Source organism: Diplotaxodon limnothrissa, linkage group LG8 (assembly GCF_057381915.1).
Source record: "Diplotaxodon limnothrissa isolate DT_005_m linkage group LG8, D_limnothrissa_male_GT1.1, whole genome shotgun sequence".
In the NCBI taxonomy this organism is placed as follows: Eukaryota; Metazoa; Chordata; class Actinopteri; order Cichliformes; family Cichlidae; genus Diplotaxodon; species Diplotaxodon limnothrissa.
Window position 1 is genome coordinate 26,418,293 of NC_140603.1, and position 27,581 is coordinate 26,445,873.

The 27,581-nt window shown below is 36.7% G+C and overlaps 3 protein-coding genes across 3 annotated transcripts; 2 read left to right on the forward strand and 1 right to left on the reverse strand.

Moving 5' to 3' along the window:
* Positions 1–5,444: 5,444 nt before the first annotated feature.
* Positions 5,445–7,288, forward strand: LOC146627047 (dickkopf-related protein 3-like). Its single transcript, XM_085361010.1, has 5 exons — positions 5,445–5,473; positions 5,505–5,813; positions 5,968–6,142; positions 6,236–6,437; positions 7,228–7,288. The coding sequence occupies exons 2-5, from the start codon at positions 5,661–5,663 to the stop codon at positions 7,286–7,288; spliced, it is 591 nt and encodes a 196-aa protein (XP_085217136.1). The 5' UTR covers positions 5,445–5,473; positions 5,505–5,660.
* A 3,322-nt stretch (positions 7,289–10,610) lies between these two features.
* On the forward strand, positions 10,611–14,058 carry tectb (tectorin beta). The gene is made up of 10 exons (XM_085361011.1): positions 10,611–10,677; positions 10,979–11,169; positions 11,669–11,820; positions 11,929–12,001; positions 12,194–12,297; positions 12,391–12,474; positions 12,568–12,730; positions 13,489–13,567; positions 13,664–13,696; positions 13,982–14,058. The coding sequence occupies exons 1-10, from the start codon at positions 10,611–10,613 to the stop codon at positions 14,056–14,058; spliced, it is 1,023 nt and encodes a 340-aa protein (XP_085217137.1).
* Positions 14,059–15,243: 1,185 nt separating this feature from the next.
* Positions 15,244–26,604, reverse strand: gucy2g (guanylate cyclase 2g). The gene is made up of 22 exons (XM_085360282.1): positions 26,275–26,604; positions 24,997–25,345; positions 24,504–24,613; positions 23,553–23,735; positions 23,316–23,460; positions 22,264–22,399; positions 22,046–22,149; positions 21,223–21,389; positions 21,003–21,143; positions 20,288–20,371; positions 20,015–20,119; positions 19,846–19,917; positions 19,303–19,471; positions 19,058–19,213; positions 18,512–18,689; positions 18,150–18,290; positions 17,867–18,059; positions 17,277–17,451; positions 16,500–16,598; positions 15,609–15,700; positions 15,433–15,525; positions 15,244–15,339 (listed from the first exon to the last, which is right to left on the reverse strand). The coding sequence occupies exons 1-22, from the start codon at positions 26,602–26,604 to the stop codon at positions 15,244–15,246; spliced, it is 3,318 nt and encodes a 1,105-aa protein (XP_085216408.1).
* Positions 26,605–27,581: the final 977 nt, after the last annotated feature.

Sequence of the window (27,581 nt, forward strand, 5' to 3'; positions counted from 1 at the left end):
CACAGAGAAAAGGCTTTAAGGCATTTCTAGCACCTCATTTTAAATTGTAACCTCAATTTGGAAGAACACTATGATACGAACACATCGTGCTACAGGGATACAGCCAGATTCACAGCATGGGGGTGACACCTGTACAAATTCTGCTCACACTTCTTGAATTGTTCTCGGAGGACAAATTGTATGAATATCATTGCATTTATCAATGTGTTCAGACACTTGGATGGAAGTTGATTATTTGGAAATCAAAGTCCAAAAAGTCAATTTATCCTTTAAGGGTTACAGGATGTTGGCCAAATACAGAAAAAACATGTCTGTAGCTTTAAAATTACAAAATAGTGAAGCTGATAAGAAAAACATGGATGCCCCTTTCCCCCCCAACAGTCCAACAAAAAGAACAATGTTAAGCTTTGTAACTCTACACAAAACAGGGAAATTAAGTAAGTAAAAAAGAATGGCAGCGAACCCCTACGAAGCTCTTAAACTCATCAAATCTAGTTATAGAAACCACTTCTGACAATGAGTAAGAAAGACAAAGTGTGTGTGTGTGTGTGGGGGGGGGGGGGTAAACAGAGCTGCAACAGCATGCTGGTTTAAACAAACATAACAAACATCAGCAACCACTCAACACGCAGGTTTGCTGCATGGCTTGCAGCTTTAGCTTGCAGCTTTAGCTTCTAACATCTTGAAACTTCCACAGCAAACAGAGTACTGCTGATATTCGTTTGAGTGTTAATTTTGATAAATGGAAGTCAATTTAAATCTGGTCTCCAACGATCACCGAAAGAAAAACATTTGTCTCTTTAATGGCTAATTTTTCCTGTGTTTAGTGGCTATGTGCTAATTTTTATTCAGTGCACAGCTAAGTTGTTTCCCGTTGTATCAAAATGAGCTTTAAGAAAACAAGTTTGCCAATACTGGGTTCACTGTTACCACTGCCTCCTTCTAGAGTGGATACAAGATTTGATCCATGCTAGCGGATCAAAGTGTTACACATAAGTGACATAGCAAAGGAAAAGCTAACCATAAAAACAGAGAGAGAATCCCAAAGACAAACGTGCAAATGCAATGACAAAATCATTTTTCAATATTTCCAATTTTGCCTTAACTTTACCGTCTGCAGATCTTTTAAAATTAGGTCTGAATAATGTAGTCATTGAATATTTTCTGATGCATAAACTGCAAATAAACGATGCGCTATCTTTCGCAGATACTTGTGCAGCAAACATCTGATCTATGAGGTGAAACTCCCACTTAGCATAGCCATTCACTGGCCATTCAGCCAGTTGAATTGGGCTTTTCTGTCTTTAGCCTGTGGCAATAATGTATGAATGTGCAACATGTGCCTGTTTTTGTCATTGTGTCATTACTAAAGCACATCTACATTACTTGCGATTTACAAATCTTTCCCAATACATCTAAACCCTTTTTAAAAAAAATCATAACTACTGGTGAACAACGCAAAATCAATGCTGACAGTTTTCAATCGTACACCAACCACTAACTGATTTTATTGTCCATAAAGTTTCCACTCTCCAGTTGTCATGAAACATTCAAGCAGCTAACAGAAGAACAAACAACACAGCTGATGTAGCACAACTTGCTTTTGCCTTTCCCGGACTATAAATATTTATTACCATGGCCTGGTATCATCTGACACTGCACACTGTAATTTCAGTAATGCTGAAACGAATTCTTTTCCACTGACCTGAATAAACATACACTCTAAGGGACTTTTCCAAATTTTCCATCCGTCTTGCACTGAGTGTTTTCTTGGAAGTGGGAATGAGGACTCGTCATAACCTCCACCATTCACAGCTCCCCATGGTGGTGGTGGAGGTGGTGGTCTTGGGGGGTGGGGTGGGGGGTCAAGGTCCATTACAATGGGCAGACATCAGCTTGTCTATTGTCTCTCTTAATCCCTAATTGCACGACCATCAGCGATGTTGATTCTTTACATGCATTACAAGCGTCATTAGCAGAGTCATTAACACAGGGAAAACATGTTGAGGACCGTAGAGACACAGTTATCTGTCACTGCATTGGGTAAATAGTCAGGGTGATATCTTACTGTAAGTACAGATGTATAACAATAGCGTTTTTGTAAAAGAATGATAAGGGGAGGGAGTGGGTGTAGTTTAAACTGTAATCCCTATGATGCAAAATGCAGTGCTGTAAATCTTATTAGGAATGATGAATATGTGTATGTGTGACTCGCTTTAAAAGTTCTGTTTATGAGTTACAGAACAGAAAAATTGATGATGCAATGATGAGTCTGCAAGCTCTAAAACTTTTCCAAAAAAGACATTGAAAAGATGACTGTGCCAGACACGTACCTAATATTCAGATTCGGCTAAAAAGTAAAAAAAAAAAGAAACAAGAAAATATATTACGTTAATAGCATATTTAGTGAAAATGTATCCTTTTACCACAGGTTTTATTTGTAAGGCAAAACAACATCATTACTTCTGAAAACTCATTCAAATCTAACCCCTTTTTTATTATTAACAATTTTCATTTCTGCTTAAAACCAAAGCAAACAGAGAAACAAATCAGCTTAAAGACTAATAATAACCATTACGCTTACCTCAGTTCTGCTCAATATTAATTGTGTCTCTTTGTAAGCTTATTGGTGCAGCCCATCACAAGAATCCTAGTTTCTCATGTGGTCCCTGGAAGAAATGAATTGCCCCTCCTCTAAGTATCACCCTTCTCATGTTTTTATCGGCAACAAGTTGGTATATCTTTTCACCCAAGTCTACACAATCACCGTGGTGACAAAAATAATGGATGCAAGAAGTTGTACCCTTGCATCCTTTGACATGATTTTAATGTTCCAAAACGTACTTGCCCCTTCTTTACCATCTGACCCAGCACCTTCATCCCAAGAGGCAACACTGCTTCCCAGTTCCCCTGCCTCTGTGGGAATAATACGTTTTCATTATCCAGAGGTCCATATAAATATCCTTACCATGAAACACATATCGAGACGTAACCCCACGAGAAACAGAATTTAAGGTCAAATGCTGTTTAACATAAATGCATACATGGAATGGACATTGTGTAGCTTTGTGGTTGCAATCAAGTCACAGCAAAATAATAAGTGAGTTGGGTGTATTTTTAAAAAAAAAAAAAACACATACATAACACGTTATCATTTTTGAAACAACAGCTAGGCATCACCTAGATATCCACTAAACTTAACCAAATATAACCCAATTTTAGCTTTGATGTAGCCTACAATTTAGAAACATTGTAATATTTTTACCAATAATGAACAGAAAACTGATGAGTACGATAAAACTATCTGTCATTTATTTGAATGGATTGGAATAGATTATATTTTCTTTCTCTCATTAATGCATCCCTTGCATTACCTCTTATAACTCAATAATCCAGTCAAAATGATTAGACTGCTCCAAAGGCTGCATAACACTGACACAGTACTTATTTACACATTGCTAATTGCTACTATTGTGCCCACTAACTGTGCCATTAGTCTGTGTTACTCTGTTCTGATAAGGATAAGGAGCTAAGACAGTCCCAGACTGCAATATCTGTGTATCTGATCTGGGCTGTCTGCCACTTAGAAAATGTAAATTAGTGACAATTATTCAGGCACCTCAGGCTGAGTAAGAAATACCTGGTAATGTTAGATAAAGCTCTCCATACAAGGTGCATTAATTACAATTATAGACAAGACAAGATGTTGTCTTAGTTGGAGAGACATTAAGTGGTGGGTTTTATAGTGGCCTGGAGGCTCGTGAGTGAGACAGAGGGTCTGTGTGGGTTTAGCGAGGTGTAAGCTATGACTACATTCATCCAAGCAAAACAAAGAACCAAATCCAATTTCCCAAAAAAAAAGAAGATTGGATGCTGTGTACATTGCAAATTTTAAAAAGCGTGAAACCTTTATAACGAATGTTAAAAATATGAAATTGTATGTTTTTGAAAATATATACATGCTTATTTTGTTTTTGATACAAGAAAATGTTTTACAAAGGTCTGCACAGGGGAGACTGAAAAAGCTTTAAAATGCCTATAAAACATCTTGTGGAATCCAAATGGAAATAAAAGAGAATCCCAGAAAGAAGAAGATGACTGTTTCTGAATCTAAAATTACATTTCATCATGGATGGTTCATATAATTAAGATTTAAAGGAACTGGAGAAAACTCTGGATGCATGGGACAAAGCCCTCAATCATTACTGAGTAGTCTTTGAAGCTCTCAGTCAGCTTTTCATTAAAAACAGACTGTCTTGGACATCACCGCATGGACTCAAAAACACTTCAGTAAACCATGCTGTAGATGTGGAGTGTCATTTGAAATCATGGACACGTGGTCATTTGAATCAGAAGTCACCATTGCTGATGGTATGGCCTGTATTTATGTACATGGGAAACCTTTACATCTGTGAGGACACTACTGAAGATATTGCTATATTTTTAAGGGAAGGCCTTGCTCATTTCTGCAAGAATGACCACATTTCTGCATGATTGCTGACGCCATAAAGGAGACTCAATATCATCTGAATTTTAATAACTACCTAGAATTATCTATATCTATATGTGTAAAAACCACAACCAGTATAGTCTATGTCTCACAAATGTTTATTCCTGAAGTCAGAACAGTACGGAAGGAGCTGAAATTGTCATAACTGGTCATTGTGGGGGAGTTTAAACTCTTTTAGTCAGTGTGACTGCTTTTAATTTTACTTTTGTAATGATCTGTTATATGACTAAATCATATGGGAGACTTTTACCTGGATAAATAAAGCATAACGAAATGATTTCAAACACACACTTTGTGTATATTAAAAACTTAAAACTAGCTGATTGTTGGACATTTCAGTTATTATCATAACTGTATTTATAGAGAATTGCTTGTCCTGCTTGTCATGTGTAAAGATTCCAGGACAAAAATGTGAAAAAAAATTTCTTTTTGTTCCCCTACAGCACCTTGTCTCCCTTCTCCTCCTGATGGTAATTACATTTAATGAGTTCAGGGTTCATCCGCAGGGTGCACTTCTCCAAATTGCTCACAGCATGGGGTCTGAAGTGGGATAGGGTAGGGGGTATCAGGACAGTCGAGGTCGGGGCCAGGAGTGTTTACCCAGTGTTTGGGGTCAAGACTTGCAGTGGCTCTACTTGTCAGAGAGCAGTGAAACATGTCATTAATTTGTCTGCTTTTGTCCTGCTTGTTTGTTTTTCTGGTAGAGATAATCACGTGAAGGTGGTGCTTGTCTTGGCTCTATTGTGTGAAACTGTTGTCAGTCCATCACCACCCTCAGTGCCCCATCTCTCCCCATTCCCTTTCTCCCCACTTCATGAATGGCCATTTTGCCACTATTTTCTGACTGCAGGGGGTGACCCCAACAATTTAGTTAATCCATTAACAACTAATTGTCTCCTCCTACTCTGTTGTTTGGACAAACAGCCTGGTGGGGGGAGGTCAAGTCCTTCTGACCTATAAAAGTCAAACCAGAAGAGCAGTGAGCCAGTGTCACTGCATGGATACCTTCAGTACTGACTGTTTACACTTTGACTTGCACTTTTAAGCGCTGGATTTTTGTTTCGAGCTTTTCTTGCTTTCTCTTTGACTCACCTCTTTTTAAGTTAATCATTGTTCATTTTTTATTAATCCTTTTTTGTGCATTTTGGAAATGTTTGGAAATCTGTGGTTGGTTTGTTTGTGTCTGTCCTTTTATGGGACAGAAGCACGTATATGGGCCTGGATGCTGAACATGCCCCACAGTCCTCCCAAAGAAGGAGCAAAAGCACTTCGACAGAGCACTCCTGTTGCCAAACCAGTCACGGTAAGATGCTTGAAAGTGGCCATGATTATTTTGTTTGAATTAACGAAATCATTTGACATCTGTAGAAAAGGTATGAGAGCAACATGGCCCTTCTGTCTTAAACTGGGCTTAGAATTTCAGGCAAAGTTTGCAATGATTTCCTTCTTTTCTTCAGGCTGCATGTGACCACGACAGAGCTTGTGGAAGGGGTTTCTCATGTGATCGCCACTTTGGCCTTTGTGTGCCTCTAAGAGGGGAGGGTCATTACTGTCGGAGAGATGCACAATGTGTTCGTGGACTTAGCTGCATGTTCGGGAAGTGCCACCGCAGTATCCCCAATGGACAAGAGGGTAAGGGTGGACCAACAAATGTAACCAAATCTTTTAAATTTCCAAATTTTTCTTCATACGAAACCAGAAGTGACCACTGTTTCCTTAATCCAGGTGCCAGGTGTAAAGTTGACAGAGACTGTGGAGCATCGATGTGTTGTGCCCGGCATCATGGTGAGCAGGTGTGCAAAAGAAGACTGACGTTAGATGAGAGCTGTTATGTGCCTGATGGTGGCCTGGCATTCAGCATCAACCAGATTTGTCCGTGTGATGAGGGTTTACTTTGTCGTGAAAGCAGTGGAAAGCTACAGAGAGAGTAAGTACTACAAACACTGGTTTTCATCATCAGATATTTTACTCAACAAACAAAGGGTTTGCTAAAGTGACTGATATCAATATTCACTCCAAAGCTTTTAGTTTCATTGACAAATCAGTTCTGGGGTCTTTGTTATCTAGATTTTATTGCAAAAAATTAGGCAAATGACAATCACATTTATACCATTTTGTGGGTGTTAATTCAAATTCTTCCTGGACTTCTACACAATTGAACGGACATACTGGGTTTTCTGGACTTTTAGGCCCTTTGAAAGGGCAGGTCGAGGACTAACTTCCCAGAAAACTTTTAAAGCTTTTAAGCCTCTCTGTTTGTACAACTGTTAGAAAAGTTTATCTTTTTATGTTACTTTTTAATTTTTATGTTGTATTGTGTATTTTTAAGACTTTTACAAACTAAGTAGGTTTAGAGTCGTTTTTAATTTATACTGGAAATGTACATGTCTTTTGGCATAAAACAGGTTCCACAATACAATTTACAGATGAAATTTAAGAAGTGTTCCAAGATGGAAAAATGAAAAAGCCTTTAGCTAAGACAGTAAAAGAAACAGCTCAGAAAAGTTGCTCTACATTGCAATGCAAATTTGTATGTTTGCACTATGTACTATGATTGTCTACTAATCTACAGCCTTAGTAACAGCAAGCTTTAAGAGCTTTTTTCTTTCATTCAATATGACAGTAACTGAAAGCAAGTAATATGTTTTAAACATGGTTCAGTTTATCTAAAATAATTGCTTCTTGCAAAGACTAACTTGGGTTTGTTTGTCTTTCAGGAGGGAGTTTATATACCAGCCAGAACGAACAAGCTGGACCTGTCAAGTGCCCAACCTTTGATACATTATCAACAGAAGTTCTATTTTCTGTGTAACTATACTGTATATATTTAAATGTATATGTTTCTAAATATGCTGTATTGTTATTTGCTCTTATTAGAGGCTTAAAGAAAAGTTGTTTTTAATATTTCATTTTGTAAATTTTGACAAAAAGCACTACTGTATGTAGCTGGGCTCAACAAAGCTAGTGTCTTATCCAAAATCTTCATCATGATCATTTGCTGATCTTTCTTTCTCTAAATGTCTGAAATGCTTCAAGTTTTAAGCATAAATTAAAGAAAAGGTTTTCCAAAACTAATGAGTATAATTTGTGTTTCACAAAAAATGTATTACAGTTTCTTAATTTTAAAGCTTCCAAGATCATTCCCAATCACTAATCAAAACATTTGGGTAATGAGTAAAGTACCTGTGCATACAGAAACATTATATACACACACAAATGTAAAACATTTATATAATCCAGACTTTACAGACAAAGAATGTTTTGAAATCAAAATATGTTTTTTGGAGAATTTTGCCAAATAACATCAAGATAACAAAGGTAATTAAATATAGCAAAAATAAGAAGTAGAATCAGAATTATACATTTTTAAAAGTAATGACAGTAAAGTCACTATTATTCTTTAAAATAAAATTATTTTAGATTTTAAGGTTTTTTTGTTTTTTTTTAGATAATTTGTATATATTCATTTAGCATACAATCAATTAAAATGTAGAGACATTTTGAGAAAAGTTCATCTTCTTGGATGTTTTGTTGTCTTCCTTACCACAAAGCTCACCTTATAGTAAATTTCAAATTACATGTTTATATAGTTAACTGTTTAAAGACTGAATTATGAAATAATTGCCAAAAATTCTTTATTAAACCTTCTGACAAGTTGTTAAAAAAAACCCTAAATGAAATATTAATTGGAAATATAGGAGTTTTAATTTGTTTTACATTTGCTACATCTGGGGTTTTTTTGGTTTTTTGGGTTTTTTTGCAATTCATTGATTAAAACTGTATTGTGCAATTTTGTTTAGATTTGATTATGTAGAATTCTCAGAAAACCCATGTTTCAAATATGATGAAACTGAAATGATTTTAGGTGCTGTATTCCTTTAAAGCACCAAGTCGACTGTGCAATCTTATGAAAACAGAGTCTGTCTCCCTCTGAGCACGTTTCTTGGACTACAGGAAGGAGTTACATAATATAAAGGAATCTTGCAACTCCTAATTGTTAGCATCACCAGATGCTGTAATGCTAGCTGTCCCCTGACCCATTCTTAGATCAGTATCTTCCTCGGACTACGTCGGGCATAGTCTGAGGGCCATTCACATGCTAATCGTCCAGTTTGCCCCTTCAATTTCACGGTGACTTGAATTGTTCTGTGAAGGACATTAGTGTCTAACCTCTTTGCTATCGTGTTACAGAGCTTATCATTAAGTCTTTGCAAGGAGGTATTTGGTGCTGTGAATAGAGCCTCATGACAAGAAAGATTGGAAAGTCTTAGGATGTTTTATTAAGGTATTGATGTGTTTTTTCTGACAAACCTTTTGATTTTATGAACAAACAGGATGTAAAAGGCAAAGAAGAATTTATGCCAGAAATAATGCACAGTAACTAATCACAACTAGAGTTATTAAGGCTTCAGGAGAAGCCAGTGTGACTGTTCTAAACCTGCCAGCGAGAACACACGTTTCACACACATAAGAAAGGCAAACGAGACAAAAGCGATATCTAATAGCACAAGACTTTGAGAAACCTTATATTGCCGAATGCTGCAAAACAGTGGCCTATCATCTCCACTTAAGAACAGAAGTTACCATTGTAGGCAGCACGTATCACAGTCAACAATCGCATTTTGGAGGTATCTATACATGTCTGTTTGCACTATTTAGCTTCTTAAACGGTTTTCTATTCCTGAATGCTTTGTCCTCTAGCATAAAAGGAAATAAAACCAGTGTAGAATTTGAAGACATTTTAAGAAGCTGCCTATTTCTCTTTTTACTCCAGATTTCTGTAAATATTCGCCTGATGTATATATACAAAACCGATCTATCTATAACTATAAAAAGTGATTGTTTTTTGTGAAGTTAGTTTTTATTCTATTATTTCATATTTATCTATTTTTATACCCTTTATTTAACTATAAAAGCCTCAGTGAAATATAAAATCCTTTTTACAATAGTTACCTGCCCATGTAAGCTGCAATATATTATGTTACCAGGTATGGAGTTAAGGGCGTGGCCACCATTATTAACAGAGGTACCAATCATAGATCGTACAAAAGGTGGATGTAGCCACTGTGATGTCACCCATTGGTTTGTGAAGTCCTATTTGCAGGCTCAAGATTGGTGTTTTCGGACAACTTTATTTAAAAACAAATTATGCGACAAAGATAAGGCTTCCTGCAAAGTACAACCAACCAAGCAAGTGAAATTTTAGCATTTTATAAGTTACTTAGTGCTAATTAGTAGATATGTGTTTCTTGAGTCCTAACATTTTAAGAATGCAGCTTGCTAGTCTAGCTTAGCTAAGATTTACCCTCCCCCCTACAGGTGATATCTTTTGGCTAAAGAAAACCTCAATAAACTCCAAAAAGTAGTGTCCACAACCAGTGGTCTTCAAGCAGTGTATAGTTTTAGCCCTCAAAACCACATGAAGGTCAAACCAAAAATCAAATAACCCAATGACGACTCTACTGCTTATCATGTTGTTTTGGTCAGATGGGCTTAATTTGATAAAACTTGCATCCTTCTGGCTAACATTAGCTTTCTTGCTAACACGGATCTATGTGCATGATATTAATATTAGTTTTGCAACAATAGCAACACTGATCACACATAAAGAGATCACACATAGAGAGACTCGCTTTAAATTTTGTACTAGTCAAAAACTAATAGTTTTAATTGTATAAATTTAAGAATTCTCTGTTAGCTGTCTTGAACACACTCTACAACCCTGAGAGCTAATCCTTTGAGAGACTTTGGTCATTTGAAAGTCAATGTCTGAGCAGTACAGAGAGCTTTTGTGAGAAGCTGACAATAGAGCTCTTAAACCCATCCTGCCAAGGGAAAAAGTGGAGATAGGAGAATGGGTGAAAGTCGATTAGCCTTACCTGTGATAGTATAAAATCCCTCCCTAAGTTATCAAGAGTTGTTAGCTCTTGAATCACCACTCCAGGTAAACTGCTAAAGAGCCATGAGGAACCTCTGACCTCAAGGTGGTTGAAGACATTACTTCTGTCAGGTAAGTGTCATATGTGTTATATTTTCTCAGACTTATTTTACACATTATCCTGTTATTGATAATTCTTGAATTTCTCTGCAGCACCACACTATGGCTTTTGTCAGTGCACTGTTAATGCTGCTGCCTGTTGCATGGTCATGCATTCCCCAAAAAGCAGGTAAAAACACTTTGACACAAAGATGAGTATGTATTTAACATGCTTCTGCCTCATGACCTGTATAGCATTTATATGTAGATTTTTTTGGTCATTGCTTTTTAATGCAAAAATCACCATGCATCCTAAAACTATGACTTATATGAGTTATTTTTATACATATATGAAAATTATCCCTAAATGTGAATAAAGCTCAAGAGGAAAAACAAAGAAGGAATTGATAACCACTACTGTCACAGTATGATTAAATAAACTGTAAGGTACAGTGTATAATATTCCCTTTTTATTGTAATTTTTACTTCAGATTACGTTATGGTGTCATGTTTCCCTAATGCCATAATTGCCAACGTCCCAGAGTGTCCTTACGGCTGGGAGATTGAACACTTGTCTCTCGGTGGAGTCTGTTACAATGGAATACACAGCCCAGGTTACTACCGCTTCATCATCCCAGATCTCACACCCAAAAATCACTCATACTGTGGGACTCAGTCTGAGGTGAGAAGCCAAGTAGGCCATAATAACCGGTACTGTGCCGCCATGCTTAGAGATTAATTTTGTCAGTTTTTATTGAGACAATACCTGAGATTATTGTTGCCTCTTTACCTTACAATACAAAGCACCTTGAGGCAGCTGTTGTTGTGGTTTGGCACCATATAAATAAAACTGAATTGAAAGGTGAAATACTGACTTTTTATTTTGCAGACATAGGACAGGGGCTGGAAATGTAATGAAGGCATTGCATTGCAGTGCATTGCATTGAGAATAACAGACAATCAACAAAATACAGGGTCACTAAAATGCAATCATGCTGAGGTTATCCCAAGGTCTTGGCATATAAAATTAAAATGATCTATGTAGGTATGAACACTACTGCATTATTTTTTGTAATTTGGTCTTACTGTCCCTTGAGGATAGTACTATTTAAATACAGAGAAGTCTCTCTCAGTTTATTTAAAAGTATTAATAACATTATTTTATACTTTTCATGCCACAGTACATTCCCGGCAAAGACCCCAAATACATCTTCTACAACTCCATTGTGTCCAACGATACTTCACTGACAGTCAGAAACCAGCCTGTGAACTACACCTTCAGCTGCACGTACCGAGCAGCCTATCTGGTTAATAATGCAGTCTTTAGCCAAAGGTAAGCACCAGTTCAGGATACGAGATGACCACAGCTGCTGTCTGGATGATATGTGCCTTCTGACCCAATGACTTGCAGCGTTTTTACTAAACCCTCTGCTTTTTCCAGAGTGGCTACAGTTTATGTCAACAATGGGAGTTTAGGCACTTTTAGATCACAGTTGTCTATGAATGTGTTCACGGTGAGTAGCTGCTCAAAGATTCGCCCGGTGGAATCGACATGTTTAACGTAATAAATGCTTTTTATCAGTGTGTTTTTGTTATAAATACTGTCTTTAATAAATGAAGGTATTATCGTGTACACACCACGATCATTGAATGCAAACGAGAACTGCAGACATCTTGAAAAACACAAAATGTCCCATATTTCATAGAATTCAAAGTTCCTGTATGCCAAGGACGCTCCCTATGTGATTGATACCTCTGAGATCGGCTCTGAAGTATTCATTGGCATCGAGGCAAAAGGTCTAAGTAACAGGTAGACTTTAGATGTTTGTATGTTTATTTTTGTAGTTTTAAAGGTAAGATTCTCCCAGACTTCTAAAGCGCATTTGTCCTTTACATCTCAAAGATTCAAAGTTGTGATAAACAACTGCTGGGCAACTCCTTCACCTTACTCCACAGACAGGAAAAGGTGGAGCCTCATCATTAAGAGGTACTAAAACACAAAAGGCTAAAACAACTTAAGGAACATTTTGTTCCCACTTCTTTATGTTTTATAGGATGTTTAATTGCTGTTTTCCAACAGCTGCTCCTCTGACAACACTGTGACTATTTTTGAGAACGCCAAAGACAGCCGCTCCATGTTCAAGTTCAACTCTTTCCGCTTCCAGCGGCAGGAGAAGGTGTCCACTGTTTGGCTTCACTGTGAGGTCCAGGTCTGTGATGGAGAAAGGATCACCTGTCAGCCAGTGAGTGTTTTGTTATTTAATGATACCAAAAACATTATAGCAGTCGTTCCCATCTACATGTTGCTGTTTTGCAACTGCTCTTTTTAAATGTCATAGTAGAAAAAGCACAGATGTTACTAATAACATTAACTGTGGCTCTGTTGTTAATTTCCAAAGTTTGACATGCACTAGATACAAAACCTGAAACATCTAAATGGAATTCGGCTATTACAGTTTTCTCAGAGTTTAGGTCTCTTAGTCAATCTTCTTTAGCTCATCATCTCTGAGAGCTGATTTTCTTCCAGGCTTACCTGATTTCTTCCCTGGCAGCAGATCACTTAATAGATGCATTTACAATCCTGCAGGTTAATCTGGGCTGACCAAACCATTTTAGATTAAACTCATTAAACTCACTATCAATGGACTGATGCAGACTGCAAGGCTAGCAGCATTAACCAATACATTTTAAGTCTAGCTTCCACATAGCTGGTAAGTTGCCTTTACTGGCCAGTCCATGTTTTGGCCTTTGACACCATGCAATTATAAACTGAATAACAGATCACTATAACATTGAATTCTGTGTCTTTATACAGTTAGGTACTTTTTCTGCAATAACATTTACAAATTAGTGATTTTCCTCTATTAACAAAAAAGCTAATTTCACATTCTGACTGGTTGTTTTTCAAGTTCTTCTACTGGCCTTTAACATCAAAGTTGAGTACAGTGTAAAAAACAGACAAACATACTAAACAGGAGACCATGGTTGCTTTTTCTTGAAGAGCCCCTGCTCTGTGAGGAGTTTGCCATCAGACGTAGACCCAAATGGGGGGATCCTTACTGCTGAATTTCACATTAAAGGTAGAGTAAACCGTGGCATATTTATGACTGAGATCAATAAAGAGTAACTCATGCAGTCGATTGTATAGTATGAACAGTACTGTTTTTTTTTAACAGGTAATCAGTCTTCTAATAATGGACACATAACAGGTAAAAAACAATGCGATGATAATTTTGGTTGATTGAAATCATAATCGAAACAAAAATAATCTGAACAATTAAAATTTTTTGATAACTAAGGTCTTTTATGCTTTAAATAAGTAGAGTTTAACTGAAATGTTTAAATCTGTGTATTGCTTTGTACATGAGCTGCAAAACCACTCAAGTTTAACATGAACTCATCCTCTCAAGGCTTACGCTCAGCTAATCGTGTTCAAACTTGGTTCTCATTCACTGAGGTTTGATCTGTTAATTTTTTTCTCCCTCCTTTAACAGGCGTCTCAGTGCTCATCCTGCTTGTGGTCCTGATAAACACATGTTATGATTTCATCAATGGATCAAGAATTTTATAAAACAAAATCATCAGTTTCCATTAACACACAAACACAGAGGGGAGTGCCACCCAGGACTCAGGGAGCGTATGAATACATTCCTCCCCACGCGATCATTATCTCACAATATGATTTTTATTTAGCATGTTTATTGATGCTTTGAACCTTGTGTGATATTTCACTCCTTCCTCCAATAAAGATTCATTACATTTTGAAAGAAAAGGAATTTTTTTCCATTTGTTCCAAACCATAAAAAAAAAAAAAAAAAAAAAAAAAAATTCATTCAGTCCTTAAATTAAAACCAAATTTTCGGTCTGACAGCACTACAACAAACAGAGCACATGACTAAACATAATATTACATTTTTTCTATTTCCATGACACAATCTAGAACAACTATAAAATGTCTTCTTCATTTCATGTTACACTGAAAATAAAAACTCTGATATGGGATTTATTTATTCAGAGGAAAAATGAAAACAGATTTTAAATCTCGTTGTTTGCTTGTCATGTTTTTATGGAGTGTTTTATAATGGGAAGAGGTGTTTTTCTCAGTGATCAATCACAGCTCAATCACAGGTATTTGATTATTATTATAATAAGCATTATCAAACTTCTGATTTACATGATCTAACCAAACCCCACAGTGATTGAGTTTAGTTATTTGTGAAATAGTCATATGACAATAATAGAAAAATACTCAATTACTGATTTATTTATTCTCTCCAGGTCTCAGTGACCAAACTGTGCACAGCTGAATGACAGATGTTGATACAACAACCAGCTCTGCAGCTGTAAGAATAAATTAGAAATGCTTGATTAGCTTACAAAATATTTTCTTATGAGATAACTTTAGGCACGTCAGAGCTGACTACATGTGCCACAAAAAAACAGTTTGAATGGAACGCTAAGCATTTTGAAATAATTTACAGCCTTGTGTGCAAAAGTGGATCCACTAAATACTTAAATCCCAAAGAATAAAGAATTAGAACTGCAATTAGTTGCAATCCAAACTGCAGTCTCTGTTCATGCATTGTGTTCTGCATTTTCACTTTGGCCTCCATCCACATTTTGTCTCTAGTCCTTCTTTTTATACATGGATGACTCAAACTCATCTTGCATGGAATTTTTTAAAAGCTGTTAAAAACTGATATCTTAAAATAAATTTCTGCAGTATTCCCTGCTAATTAATATGCGTCTTTTCTCTTTAGATGTGTACTGGAGGCATCGTGGGTTCAGTTATAGGAGGTACAGTCAGGTTTTTTGGGGCTCTTTTGTCTTCACCTCTGGTCACTCCTGGTTTCTTCAATGGGAGAAAATACAGTAAAACAATAAAAAATACAAGTCATTATACAATACAACATATATACATATAAATAAATATTTGTGAGTATACCTCTGTTTTTACTGGTGAAGAACCACGGTCAGTGAAGACAGGATTAAATCCAGCTCTGTTCAGCAGCCAGTACGTCTTTTGAGTCCCTTTACCCTGTCACAAAGAGAAAGACATTCTGGTCAACCTAACATCTTTGTTATTTCATTTCGAGGGAAAAAATATTACAGACTGTTCACCTTCATTTGAATTTCTCCTCTTTCTTCCAGTTGAAATGATCCAGCCTGGAAAAGAATGTCTGCCGTGGACTGAGATACATGAATCTTCAAGGCTGTATGTGACATACACATATACTTCTAAAGAGAGATTTTAAGCAAGACAAACTCCTAGGTTTGCATGTGAGTTCAACAGCTCTGCATGTTTAATCATGCAAACATGTTAATATAGACCATCACATCAAGTTAATTTTTAAGGCATAATACGACTACTGTAGACTGTTAGCCTGAAGATTAGCACAAAATACAGAAGGAGAATGCCATAAATATTTGTAGGTATAAACCAACCAAGAACTGGACTAAATGAAATGGATATTATGAAATTATGAAAAATTAAGGGATTGTCAACATAATTAGAATTCATCCTCAAGGCACCATTAGCATCTAGAGAAAATTTCATTTCATTCTCATACACTGTACCCAACATAAACTCGTATGAGTGATGGATATATCTAACAAACCAAGGACACTGCATGCTAGCCACTGGTCTCTCTGTTGCCAATGGGGTCAGCTCTGGCTGGTCATGTGAAAGAATGCAGTCTTGTGGAACTTGGACACTGACTTTACTTTCAGGCCTTCAGACCCAGAGAGTGCATCTATCATTTATAAACAATGCCACAATGATTCATTCAAAAGTAGCCAAACTGACTGAAATCTAAAATTGTCAAACTTATAGTGAAGCAAGAAATCAATAGTCATGAATGTTTTGATTTATCTGAAAAATGCACTGTCATTTCTGCCCTATTAAAAAATGAAAGTGACAATAGTCACTTCAAATCATACCACAACTACATAAATCTTATTTTTTTAGGGTTATTCAGAGTTTAAATTTTGAAATTTCAACTGCTTACTCACGTAAGCTGTTGCTTTCCATGCGAGAAGCTGTGTTCACCGTGTCACCAAATAGGCAGTATCGAGGCATGGTGGTCCCTACCACTCCAGCAACTACTGGACCTACAACATTTTTAAAAGTCAGAATGGATTTTGTTTAAATTGCTCAAATGTTCAATGCACAAACTATTTTTCCCACTACAAAGTCGTTCATACTTCTTGTCACTTGTACTTAGGTCTCAGTAATAGAGCTCTAGGAGCTTGTCAGTGACCATATGCTAGCCAAGTGGTGACAAAGGAAAAATGTGTATTCCATGACCGTGTTTGCTGGAAATTGCAGGGTAGTGACTAGTGTGAAATTGGTCCAAAAAGTATATAGTCCTGGACCAAAAGCCCCCGTCCAATGGCTTTGGTCACGATTTCCATGGTTGCCAATAGTTTGTAACTTAAATATTTGCAAATAACTGAGAAGTGCAACACAAGCCAAAAAGAGAAGTTTTGCCTTCAGCGTAAAAGTTGTGTCTTATTGGTGAAACCAACACATTTTAAAAGATGCAACTTTTACACTGAAGGCAAATAATGTCAATTTCCAGTTTTGTCAAGGTTACTATGGGTAACCTTGACAATCTGCTAGTGACCAAAATAATCAGAAGGATTTTTCTTTGTGCAGCATTCTCTTTGTGACTAATTTTACCCAGCAACAGCCACCAACCTCCAGCAATCACTCACTAACCAGTTGGGGTACTTTTCAAGACCTTCAAATTCTGTAATGCCATGGTCTCCATTGCTACTGTATCTTACCAGAGTGTATCCCAGTGCGAATTGCAAGGCTCTCATTTGGCATGTGACGGATTCTGAACACCTTTATGCCTCTCAAGAAATGTAGCGCCATTGTGGATATCTCCAAAGCATGCAAGTTTCCATTGCTGATAGGCAGACCACTTGCCACCATGTATGCATCACCAATTGTTTCCACCTTGTAATGTAGAGATGTAAATTACATTTTTAAAATAAAATAAAGCTGGAAGAAAATAAAACATAGCACAAACAAAAAAAAAAGATCCCTGAAATTTCAAGGAAATTAAAATTTTCATTAAACAATTGTAAATTGTTTTTTTTTTTATTTCGTGTAATAGCAAATAAATTTTCTAAAGTTTTAACTGTTAAGATTTTGCTTTTAATCAGATATGATTTCTCTGCATTGCTGGTTAAATTTCTTTAATTGTTTTTTTCTTAATAAGATAATGTAACTGGATGCTGAGTTAGTAAATATGGAAGGAAATGGTAAAGCTATTCTCATGTCTTGGTAAGAAAGTCAATATTTATCAAAATATCTATCGTATGATAGATATTTTGCTTTTTATGATCACAGTATGTTCACTGTCACTTACTTTGTAGACATCGTACATCTTGATGATGTCATCAAAGAGACTGTAGAGGTCGTTGAGGAATGTTACCACTTCCATCGCAGAGCTGACTGAGCACATGGAAGTGAAGCCGACAATGTCAGAAAAGAAGATGGTGACCAAGTCATAGCTTTGTGGCTCCACTGACTTCCCTGACATCAGCTGTTCAGCAATATATCTAAAATCATTGCAAAAAACAACAACAACACAAGATAAGGTTGACTGAGTATAGCAATACAAAATATATAGTTCCTTTGTTATCAAGTACCTTGGCAACATGCTGGCGAGGAGCTTGTCTGCACGAGTTTTCTCCACTGTAAGCTGATTGGTCCTCTCCTCCACCACGTCCTCCAGGTGATTTGCATACTTTTCCAACTTGTCCACCATATTATCTAGAATGTTTGCATGGCTACAAGATAGAAATTCATCATTAACTCTTTTGCAATGAGGATTTAGTTAGGTTAAATCTTACTTAGATTTGAGTAAGACTGAAGACAGTTGGAAGTTTTAGCTTGTGAACTTTAACATTTATGGGCATTATGGTAAATTTGTGTCTCACTTAAATAAAAATGTGGAATATGACTTTACACAAAAACTTTATAAAATAAAAATTTAGGGGTATGATATTACCTGTCTGAACTAATGTCTTTCAGCCGCCTCCGTATAGAACCAAATGGCGGTCGGTGGTCAGGGTTTTCACTCCAGCAGGCTTTTAGCAGTGCATTGATGTTCTCTTCAACCAGCTGTTCAGACAGCACTGGTCGGAGGGGTTCCCCTTGAAAAGGTGTCCTCAACTGCATAATAATCTCTGTAAGAACATCTAGCATTAGAATTTAATGGGCTATATCTTTCAACTTTGGTTCAGACTAAAATATAATACCGGAAAAATTGCCATAAAATTTTGTACTTCAATCCAATGCTACATTATTTCACATATACTCAGTAATCCACAAAGATACTTAAGAACTTGGTTGAAACCATCACATTTTAAAGTTATTACAAAACTGGGATAGACTGATAATTACAGCGCAAAAGAAAATGGAAGTAGAAATGCTTCTAATGGTGCCAAATTGCCAGAAGGTAAATAAAGCTGGAGATTGTAGCTAACTAACAGTAACTGATTTTGGGCGTTGACAAAAAATTTGTAGGTTAAGACAGTTAAGAAATCATGCCAACCTTTTGGGTCCAGATTGATGTCCTGATACGGACCAGCTTTGGAGTTGTACATTAGTTCCCACATTATGATGGCAAAGCTGTAGACATCACCTTTGGGTGTTCCATTGATCGGGGAACCGACCTGTCTGAGAAGCTCAGGGGCAATCCAGTACATCTCTACAACATGTTCTCGTGTGTTACTTCTCCATCATGTGAATTTATTTAGGATAACAGTGATTATTACAACAAATTCTGATTTCACTGACCTTTGTAATTGGGGTTTTCCAGTGAGTTCATCTTGCCTTTGTTTCCATATTTAAACTCCCACAATCCAAAGCCAGAGAGTTTGATTTGTAGTCGGCTATCCACCAAACATGTGCTAGGTTTCAGGTTCCCATGAAATTTTAGGCTACTTTTGTGAATAAACTCCATTCCCTGGACAACAATTTAATTATTTTAAGATTTAAATAGTAAAACATTTCAGAGTACAAAATACATATTCAGAATTTTAACATATAAAAGTTAAAAAAAAAAAAAAAAGGTATACGTACAGTTTGATGTCTATTTTAAAAATGTGAAAATACATTTCCAATAGATTTTTTAATTGGAATTAATTAGATTAATTAAAAAATTCATTCATTCTTTCTTTTCAATCTGTTTCTTTTTGTAGATATGTTTTAATTATTTTATTTATTTATTTTTACAATTTTTTAGTCACTTTATGACTTAAGTTCCTGCTATGGACCTGAGTACATTTTTTTAAATTGTTATTAGAATAAGAAATTTACTCATTAAATAAATAGACTTACATTGACAATGTCATATGCAAAAGACAGCTTGAACATCCCATCTAAGTCAACGTCTGAAGCCTTAAGAATATCCTGCAGAAATATGCCAACATGGTTCACTTTTAAGTTAAAGGTTTATTTATGGTTAATGCAATCCATTTTGAAAAAAGAACCTTCAGACTTCACTGACCTTCAAACTACCTTTCTTGCAGTACTGGAAGACCAAGCAAATGTTTGGTGGTTCGATGCATGCGCCAAAAATTTGCACCAAGTTCTCATGTTTCATCTCTTTCATCTGTCTTGAAGAGTTTAAGAAGGTTAGGTACAACATAAATAAAAAGTGAAGTAAAACATAATAATACGTTGTATTAGATACAGTCCACCTGGATTTTTGGCTGTTAGAGTTTTCAGAGTAAATAAAAAGTAAATTATGTTTTATCTTGAAAAAAATGAGGAACTTTACCATATTGAACTCTGCAGTGATCGAAGGCTTCTGGAAATTACAGCTAACAGGGTTCTCAGTGTACTTGATAGCCACTTGATTTCCCTATGTGAAAAATTAAAATAACAAAATATACATCTCTTAAAGTCATAGTAAAGAAGAGTATGTAAAGTACTATGTAAAGAAAAAAACACCTCTTTATATTACATAAGCATTAAAAGCTTTCTTTATAATTCTTAGATAAACAATAATTCATATTTGTATATGTGTTGATACATTTTCTTTTGCATTTACATTAAATAATATTTGAAACTAGCCATTCAGACAATAAGCTTGTTTACTAAATTCATAAAAGCCCATATGATACTCAAACTTTGACTGGAGTCACTGCAATTCACATTAATTCAAGTCAATTTTGAATTGAATGTTGAATTTGAATTGAATTGAATGTAATTTGAATTACACATATATTCTGTGTTTGTCTAAAACCTGCCCTATGTTATTATTATGTTTAACATGTTCATGTAATGGATCAGGTATTCTGTCCTCAATATAGGTGAACTGAGACTGCCAGAAACAAAATAAAGAGCAGAAGCCAAAAAGACTGCTTTAGCTTCGGTTTTGTGGCTTTAAGTTTTGTGTTGGAAAAAAGAGATACCATCCTTCTCTACCTTTAACCTTAATATAGTCCCAAAAGTTACACAGGCTCACTGTAAACTCGAAATAAAACTAGTACCTGGTAGAGACCTATGGTGGTGTAGATATGTTCTTTGCCTGCTTTGTCCCTCAGGTCGTAGCTGTTGGTGGATAAACTGGCCTGAGAGCTACCACTCCAAGTATGAGTACCTGAATTGCTTAGAGACATACCCTGATTTCCCTGAAGGAAAAAAAAACACATGTGAAACCTTGTACACTTATCATTGTTCGACTTCACAACACCTGTCGAATGCTCATACTGTAGGTTCCCTGATGATGGTGATGTCATTGTAGTTGATCATCCACCAGTAGGAGTCATCCAGCCTCGTCTGGAGTCTTAACTTCTGCAGCACCAGCACCCCAATGCTCAGAACTGCCAGTACCCCAATAACAGGGAAGGTCGCAAGAAGAGCCAGCAGGGCAATGTCTGTGTCCAGAGAGAGCAGTAAGTTATTATGACAGTTAGACATCAAAGTTTCTTCAAAAAGAATACACACAAAATAAAGGTTTAGTGTTTTGAAACAAAAAATGTAGGTAAGGCATGAAGTCAAGCTGAGCTGCAATCTAGCAGACTGGTTGATACTGTGGCAGACCTAAATAATTTGTGTTTTTAAGCTGTGCTTTTAAGCTGCTTCTCTCACCCCAACTCCTGCTCTCACCCCAACCGGTCGCCCCTCCCTGAGCCTGGTTCTGCCAGAGGTTTCTTCCTGTTAAAAGGGAGTTTTTCCTTCCCACTGTCGCCAAAGTGCTTGCTCATAGGGGGTCATATGATTGTTGGGTTTTTCTCTGTATCTATTATTGTACGATCTAATGTGCAATATAAAGCGCCTTGAGGCAACTGTTGTTGTGATTTGGCGCTATATAAGTAAAATTGAATTGAATTGAATCTCCACATCTGCTTCACATCTGCAAGCCACTTTGCAACCTAGTAAGTCCACTCTGTATTTTGTATCAGCTCTGCTCTGTGCTTGGACATTGCTGCTGCTTTCTCTACCTGTGCCTTTCCTGACATGGGTGTGGAAGTCCCAATAGGCATACGAAAAACAAAAACTGAAATCGAATTCCATAAGGAATAGGTTTTACCATTAGTCACCCATTCACATATTTCATTGTTGAAGCCACATACTGGCACATCGGGTGGAGGTCTTCCTTTCGGCCACACCACAGACGCAAACATTGAAGTTTGTCTGAAATAAAACATTTTCTGATAACTATCATGTCTCTGTTGTGTTTTTTGTGTTATCATTGAGATGTGACTGAAGATTGTTGTCATACAGATGTGATACAAAACAATTTGGTACCTGATATTTTTGGTGTGACTGTCAAAATGGAGGATTGGGACAAACTTGGTGATGTCACCTGTGTGCTGGAGGTCATAAATTGAGTAGTCTAGATTTCGCTTTCCCTCTCTATCAAAATGGACCAGTCCAGAGGCTCCTGCAATGACAATCTGTTAGTGAATCAAAGTGTCATAGAACATTATGTGTCACCCTTGAGTTTGATTGTTTTAGCAAAGTGTTTGTGGGTGTAACTACAACCGATTAAAAGTCAGTTCACCCAAAACATACAGTATCACCTACCCTCTGCCCATGGATCTGATTTCAGTATCAATCTGTGTTACATCCACAGATGAAACTACTTTTAACTACAGCAGGTTTAAAAATACCAGCAGCTAGATTGTCTAACTTTTGTAAAGATGAGGAATTCCCCAATTTCTAGATGTAAAATTTGAACTTGGATGCCAAACTCTATAACACGAGGTATCTGATAAAAATACAATTAAGGTAAATTTAATTCATTTTTTAAAAGGTTTTTTCAAAGTCAAAATAAACTTTATTGTGATTATTATTTTGTGATTATGCTTTGTAGACATGTTGATTTACTGTAACAGGCCCAGAAATATCCTCTTTATTATTGCTGCCATTCCTCTTCCTTGTCAAAGTTTTGGTGCCTTGACTATACTGATGAATGGTTTGGACAGGCTTGGCACCTGGGACAGTTTATTAGATTTCCCATTCATGGGCTGAATTGGTTCAGTTTACATGTTTACCTAATGCAGCTGTGCCGTGACCGCGTTACAGAGAGTGAATGTGGCGTGTTGAGGTAGTTGGCATGGTTAAAAAAATAATAATAACATAAAAGTTACTCATGCTTTAAGAGCTGATGGTCAGCTGACCTCAGCAGACCATAAGCATTATCCAAATTTATATCAACAAAACAAACTGTTAGCACTAAACTGATTATTTCCTTCACTAAAGAATATAGAAGCCTTTCAAGAACCAAGTAAAAAAAACAATATTTGCACTTTACACTGAGGCAAAATCAAAATACAGGTATTGAATTGTGTAGCTACCATAAAATTGAAAGTTGTTTCTTTTTTTCAGGATCTGTAATAACTCCCGACCATCATGAGGGTCTTTGCCACCTTTCAGGACTTCCTTCAGTGCCATGGCGTACAAAAGCACAGCGTCATGCAGATAGGCAGAGTATGGGCTAACCTGAAATACATTAAATCAGTAAAATAAATATGTGAAAGTTCAGTATTTTCCATGATTCAAATTCATGCTTTCTGTTCCCTGTGCCTACTTGCCTGTTTTTCAGATGTTAGGTTGCTCCGAAATGGATGTCCGCTCAGTCTTTCAAAAACTTGTTCAAAGAAATCATAATACTCGTAGCCTTCGTAGGATTTCTGAGCAATAATGAACGCCATGTCAAAAGCTCTTACGGCAACCTCGTCTATCGTGCTGTTCAGGGCATTTTTCCACAAGTTATCCTGCTCAGGAAAAAAGAAAGTTTAACATGAATAATACACGAGTCAGTAGATGCAACAGCACTTTGAGTACTCCAGGAGAGTAGAAAAGCGCTATATAAAAATCAGTCCATTTACTATTTACCACAAACAGCTTTGATCAATTTTGATGGCTCATAAAGATTTAACTCAGTCTGGAAGACGGATGCTATGATGCTATTTTATTTAAAAACAAACAGTCATATTCCAAATCATACATGAAATCATGTATAAGCTCACTAACCCTGAACCACTCTGCAGATATAACACAGCAGTAACAAAGTTTTCTTTTATAGCACAGCTCATGCAACACTACATGCTTTACATGCAGATTATTGACACAAAGGAGCAAATATTCAAATCCATGAATTAAGTTATATCCAGCATGTAGGCACTAAAACTGTATTTGAGCCTTTAATTTTAGATAATGTGTGCCTTAAAGTTTTATTTAGTTTCCTGATGAGCACGGTTCTAAAAGACAACATATCCAACTCAAGAGTCAATCGAAAAGTAAAATATTGGACTTTCTGGGTCTAATTTAAAAAAAAAAAATCAGGAGGCTGTACGTTATTAATGTTGTTGAATTTTGTTTGATAAGAATAGCCTCAGGATATAACGAATTTAATTGAAGCTTACCTCTCCTGTGTCTTTTCAGGCTTTGTTGTCTTGGTGTCCCCGTTTGTTGGTGATTTACACAGCTGAATATTTGTCTTACTGTGTTGTGAAAGTTTTACTCACCACAGTGCCACTGACCTCAAAATGTTGTACCAGTAAGAAAATGTAGTCGCCATTCATCAGACCCTGACTCTCAGCCTCCAACAACAGAGCCATAGTATCCTCTTTGTTCGATAGCACCACAATAACTGAAGAAGGGTGGATGAAGAAATTAGAATTCAATTAAATTTTATTTATACAACACATAAGAAGTTCATAAAAACAAGGTGCTTCTATTGTAAGGTAAAACCCCTTCAATAATAGAGGTAGAATCACAGAGGTCCTCAAGGCGACAGTGGGGAGGAAGAGCTCCCTTTTAAGCGTTTAAGCGAAAGAGACCTTGAGCAAAAACCAATCTCAGATTATGGGATGAAGAGAACAAGACAACAGAAAAGAACAGCCAAACAAAAAGCAGACAGAGGACAAACTATTGCAGAGACTAAAAAAAGGGAAAAATTAAAACAGGAACAAATGACAGACAAAAAAGTGGTTTCATAGTTTGCTACAAAGTGCTCATAGACATTTCTCTTACCTCTAGCAACCTTGGAAATGTACCTAACATTCTGTTGAACTAACTGGGGATCGCTGGTGTCAAATTTAACCGCTGCAGTGAGCTTGAATTTGGCTCGCAGAGGATCCTCAATCGTTTTCCACAAAGCATCAACCTTGTCCCAAGTATTCGAGTCCAATCCCCCGCCGATCAAAGCTACATGACTCCACCCAAAGAACTCCAAGGTCTTCACCAGGACCTCGGCGCTTCTTTTAAGAGGGGGCATTACAGTGATGTAGGAATCGTAGTTGTCACTGTCGTCCATTTTGGTTGATTGTCCCACAAAGCCAAACATTGGGATGTTCCATTTTGACGCAATGAGACCAGTCACCTGGAAAGCAGTTTTAGTAAGTAAAATTTAAAGGGTAAGATTATTTTTTTTACAAACACTCTTTTAAAAGACAAAAAGGCTTATCAGAAAATGGGAAAGCAAGTTTTGAATTAATATTAACTTCAAAAGGAAAACATCAAAGCCTTACAACAACAGACTGTTTTTATTTAACTAAAATGTCTTTTTTTAGAAACACCGAGAGATTTATAACATAAACTCATCCTTGATGAGGGGAACAACAACTTAATAACCTGTAAAATCAACCACCTTCTTTGGGTGTATGGATGCACAATTAATTTCTAAAAATGGTCAAATTTCATGACCCATCCTTATACTAAACTGATGAATTGCCTGATTTGTTTTAGGAAATATAATATAAGCAATATTTCTCCAGTTTTCCATGTTCAGTCAATATCTTGTCAGTAATGTAAATTTGTCCTGATTAGTTTACTATTGTGTGATATGGCAGGTTATTGTTGTATTAAGAAGGCTTTAAAACTGACTATAATTAGACCTTGGACTTCAATCAATTCAACAAATTGTTTTGATGGTTTGATCCAAACTTCGAGCTGCAAAATAAATCTAAAACTCAGAATCTTATCCTCTCCTCTATTGTCATTTTCAGTCTTTGCAGAGACTTCCCATAGCCGATTCTGGACCACTTGAGGAGCCAATTTGGCCCATTAGCCATATGTTTGATGCTCCTGCAATAAATGAGTCTAGCATACAATAACAAAAAGTTAGAGTAAATACAAGTAAAGTCATTTAAAATCCATCAAATGCTCTTTATTTACAGACTTTTATAAACTTTTAGGATGATTTACAATACATCAAAAAGAACCATACTTTCTGCTTATGCAGGAAGTATGCAACTTATGCAGGATATGTATTTCACATAAACAAAAACATTAATTTCACATGAATTATACCTCAGCTTCTTCAGGACATGCTGGACCGAAGAGCGCAGACACATTTTCTTTCCACACCTGGTGAATAAATGCTCCTAGGGACTCTTTGGGACTACACTCAGTGTCCTTGAACACAAAATCCAGATTAATGTTTCCCAGTAAGGCGGGGTTAGCGTTCACCTTCTCCACAGCTATCTGTATGGCTGAGCCCAGCCGCAGGGCGCTGAAAGGGAAGGTTATGTTCCAGGGAGCCTGGAAGGCAATGAGCAGCTTGTGAGGCTGAGATCCATTGGTGCCATTGCTGATGCTAGCAGCAGCAGTTAACAGAAGTGTGAAGTGAAGCACCAGCATGGGACTCGTGCCACGGCAATATACCCCCCTCAGCATCACTCTCATCCTGTTAGTGGCTTCGTGTTACAGAGCTTAAATACGCAACTTCACTGGTGATGCTGGACATTTGGTTAGGGAGGGGAAAATGTAGGAGGAGGGAGGTGGTATAGAGAGGGAAAGTTTATTATTGTTTTTGTGGTTTGATCCTCTATTCAAAATAACTTTTAGTTGATACACAAATCAAATAGTAGAATTTGTGCTCTTTACTTTACTTTTCTTCTGTGTAGCTCATATTTTTATCCAGAAAACATTCAGCAATCCAAATAAGAATTAATAATTATCCAAAGATTAACTTTTGATTTTATTGATTAACAAAATAAGATCTTGATTAGGATTCAACTACAATAGACCAATAAATCCAACTTGTGTCACATTTATGTGCACATGTAGTCACTGCTTGCAATCATAAATCCAGTGTCAAAGTTCAACCCGATCTGTTTTACCTTTAACAGTGTCATGCGTCCACTTCAAACAAACACATAGAAGAGAGGAAAGAGGGAGAGGAAAAGAGGACAGGTTTATTTAAAGAATGTGGGCTAAATTCATAAAGATTTTTTAGGGGAGAAATGAAAAGTGAAAACTGTTGTAACTCTCCCGGGTGTGTTGTCTGCTTATGCAGGGCTGCAAGAGCCAGATAAGGCAGGTCGAGCCTTGCTCTGTGCAGAGGAGTTCTCACACCTGTGTGCAGTTTAAGGTGCTAATGACTGCAGGTGGGCAGGCTGTACATTAGTGGTGTTGCTTGCTTCAGCTGTTTTTTCTCCAGGGGATGAGTCGGCTCAGCCTGGTCCCCAACTACTGCCGCTAATCCCACCAGGTAACTTTTAATGAACCTATTCCCTTCATCTCACTGCCTGACAAAATTAACTCATTCGCACAAGAAAACCTGTTAGAAGATCAGCACTGTGTTCCTTGCTTTAAGTAAATTGACAAAGCTAGGT

Coding starts and splice junctions, on each gene's coding strand:
- LOC146627047 (XM_085361010.1), top strand. CDS start 5,661: ATGTTTGGAAATCTGTGGTTGGTTTGTTTGTGTCTGTCCTTTTATGGG. Junction 5,814..5,967: donor CTGTTGCCAAACCAGTCACG/GTAAGATGCTTG, acceptor TCTTTTCTTCAG/GCTGCATGTGACCACGACAG. Junction 6,143..6,235: donor TATCCCCAATGGACAAGAGG/GTAAGGGTGGAC, acceptor TCCTTAATCCAG/GTGCCAGGTGTAAAGTTGAC.
- tectb (XM_085361011.1), top strand. CDS start 10,611: ATGGCTTTTGTCAGTGCACTGTTAATGCTGCTGCCTGTTGCATGGTCA. Junction 12,298..12,390: donor GCAAAAGGTCTAAGTAACAG/GTAGACTTTAGA, acceptor TACATCTCAAAG/ATTCAAAGTTGTGATAAACA. Junction 13,697..13,981: donor TAATAATGGACACATAACAG/GTAAAAAACAAT, acceptor CTCCTTTAACAG/GCGTCTCAGTGCTCATCCTG.
- gucy2g (XM_085360282.1), bottom strand. CDS start 26,604: ATGCTGGTGCTTCACTTCACACTTCTGTTAACTGCTGCTGCTAGCATC. Junction 21,144..21,222: donor CCATCATCAGGGAACCTACA/GTATGAGCATTC, acceptor TTTTTCCTTCAG/GGAAATCAGGGTATGTCTCT. Junction 15,340..15,432: donor CTTCACCAGTAAAAACAGAG/GTATACTCACAA, acceptor CTCCCATTGAAG/AAACCAGGAGTGACCAGAGG.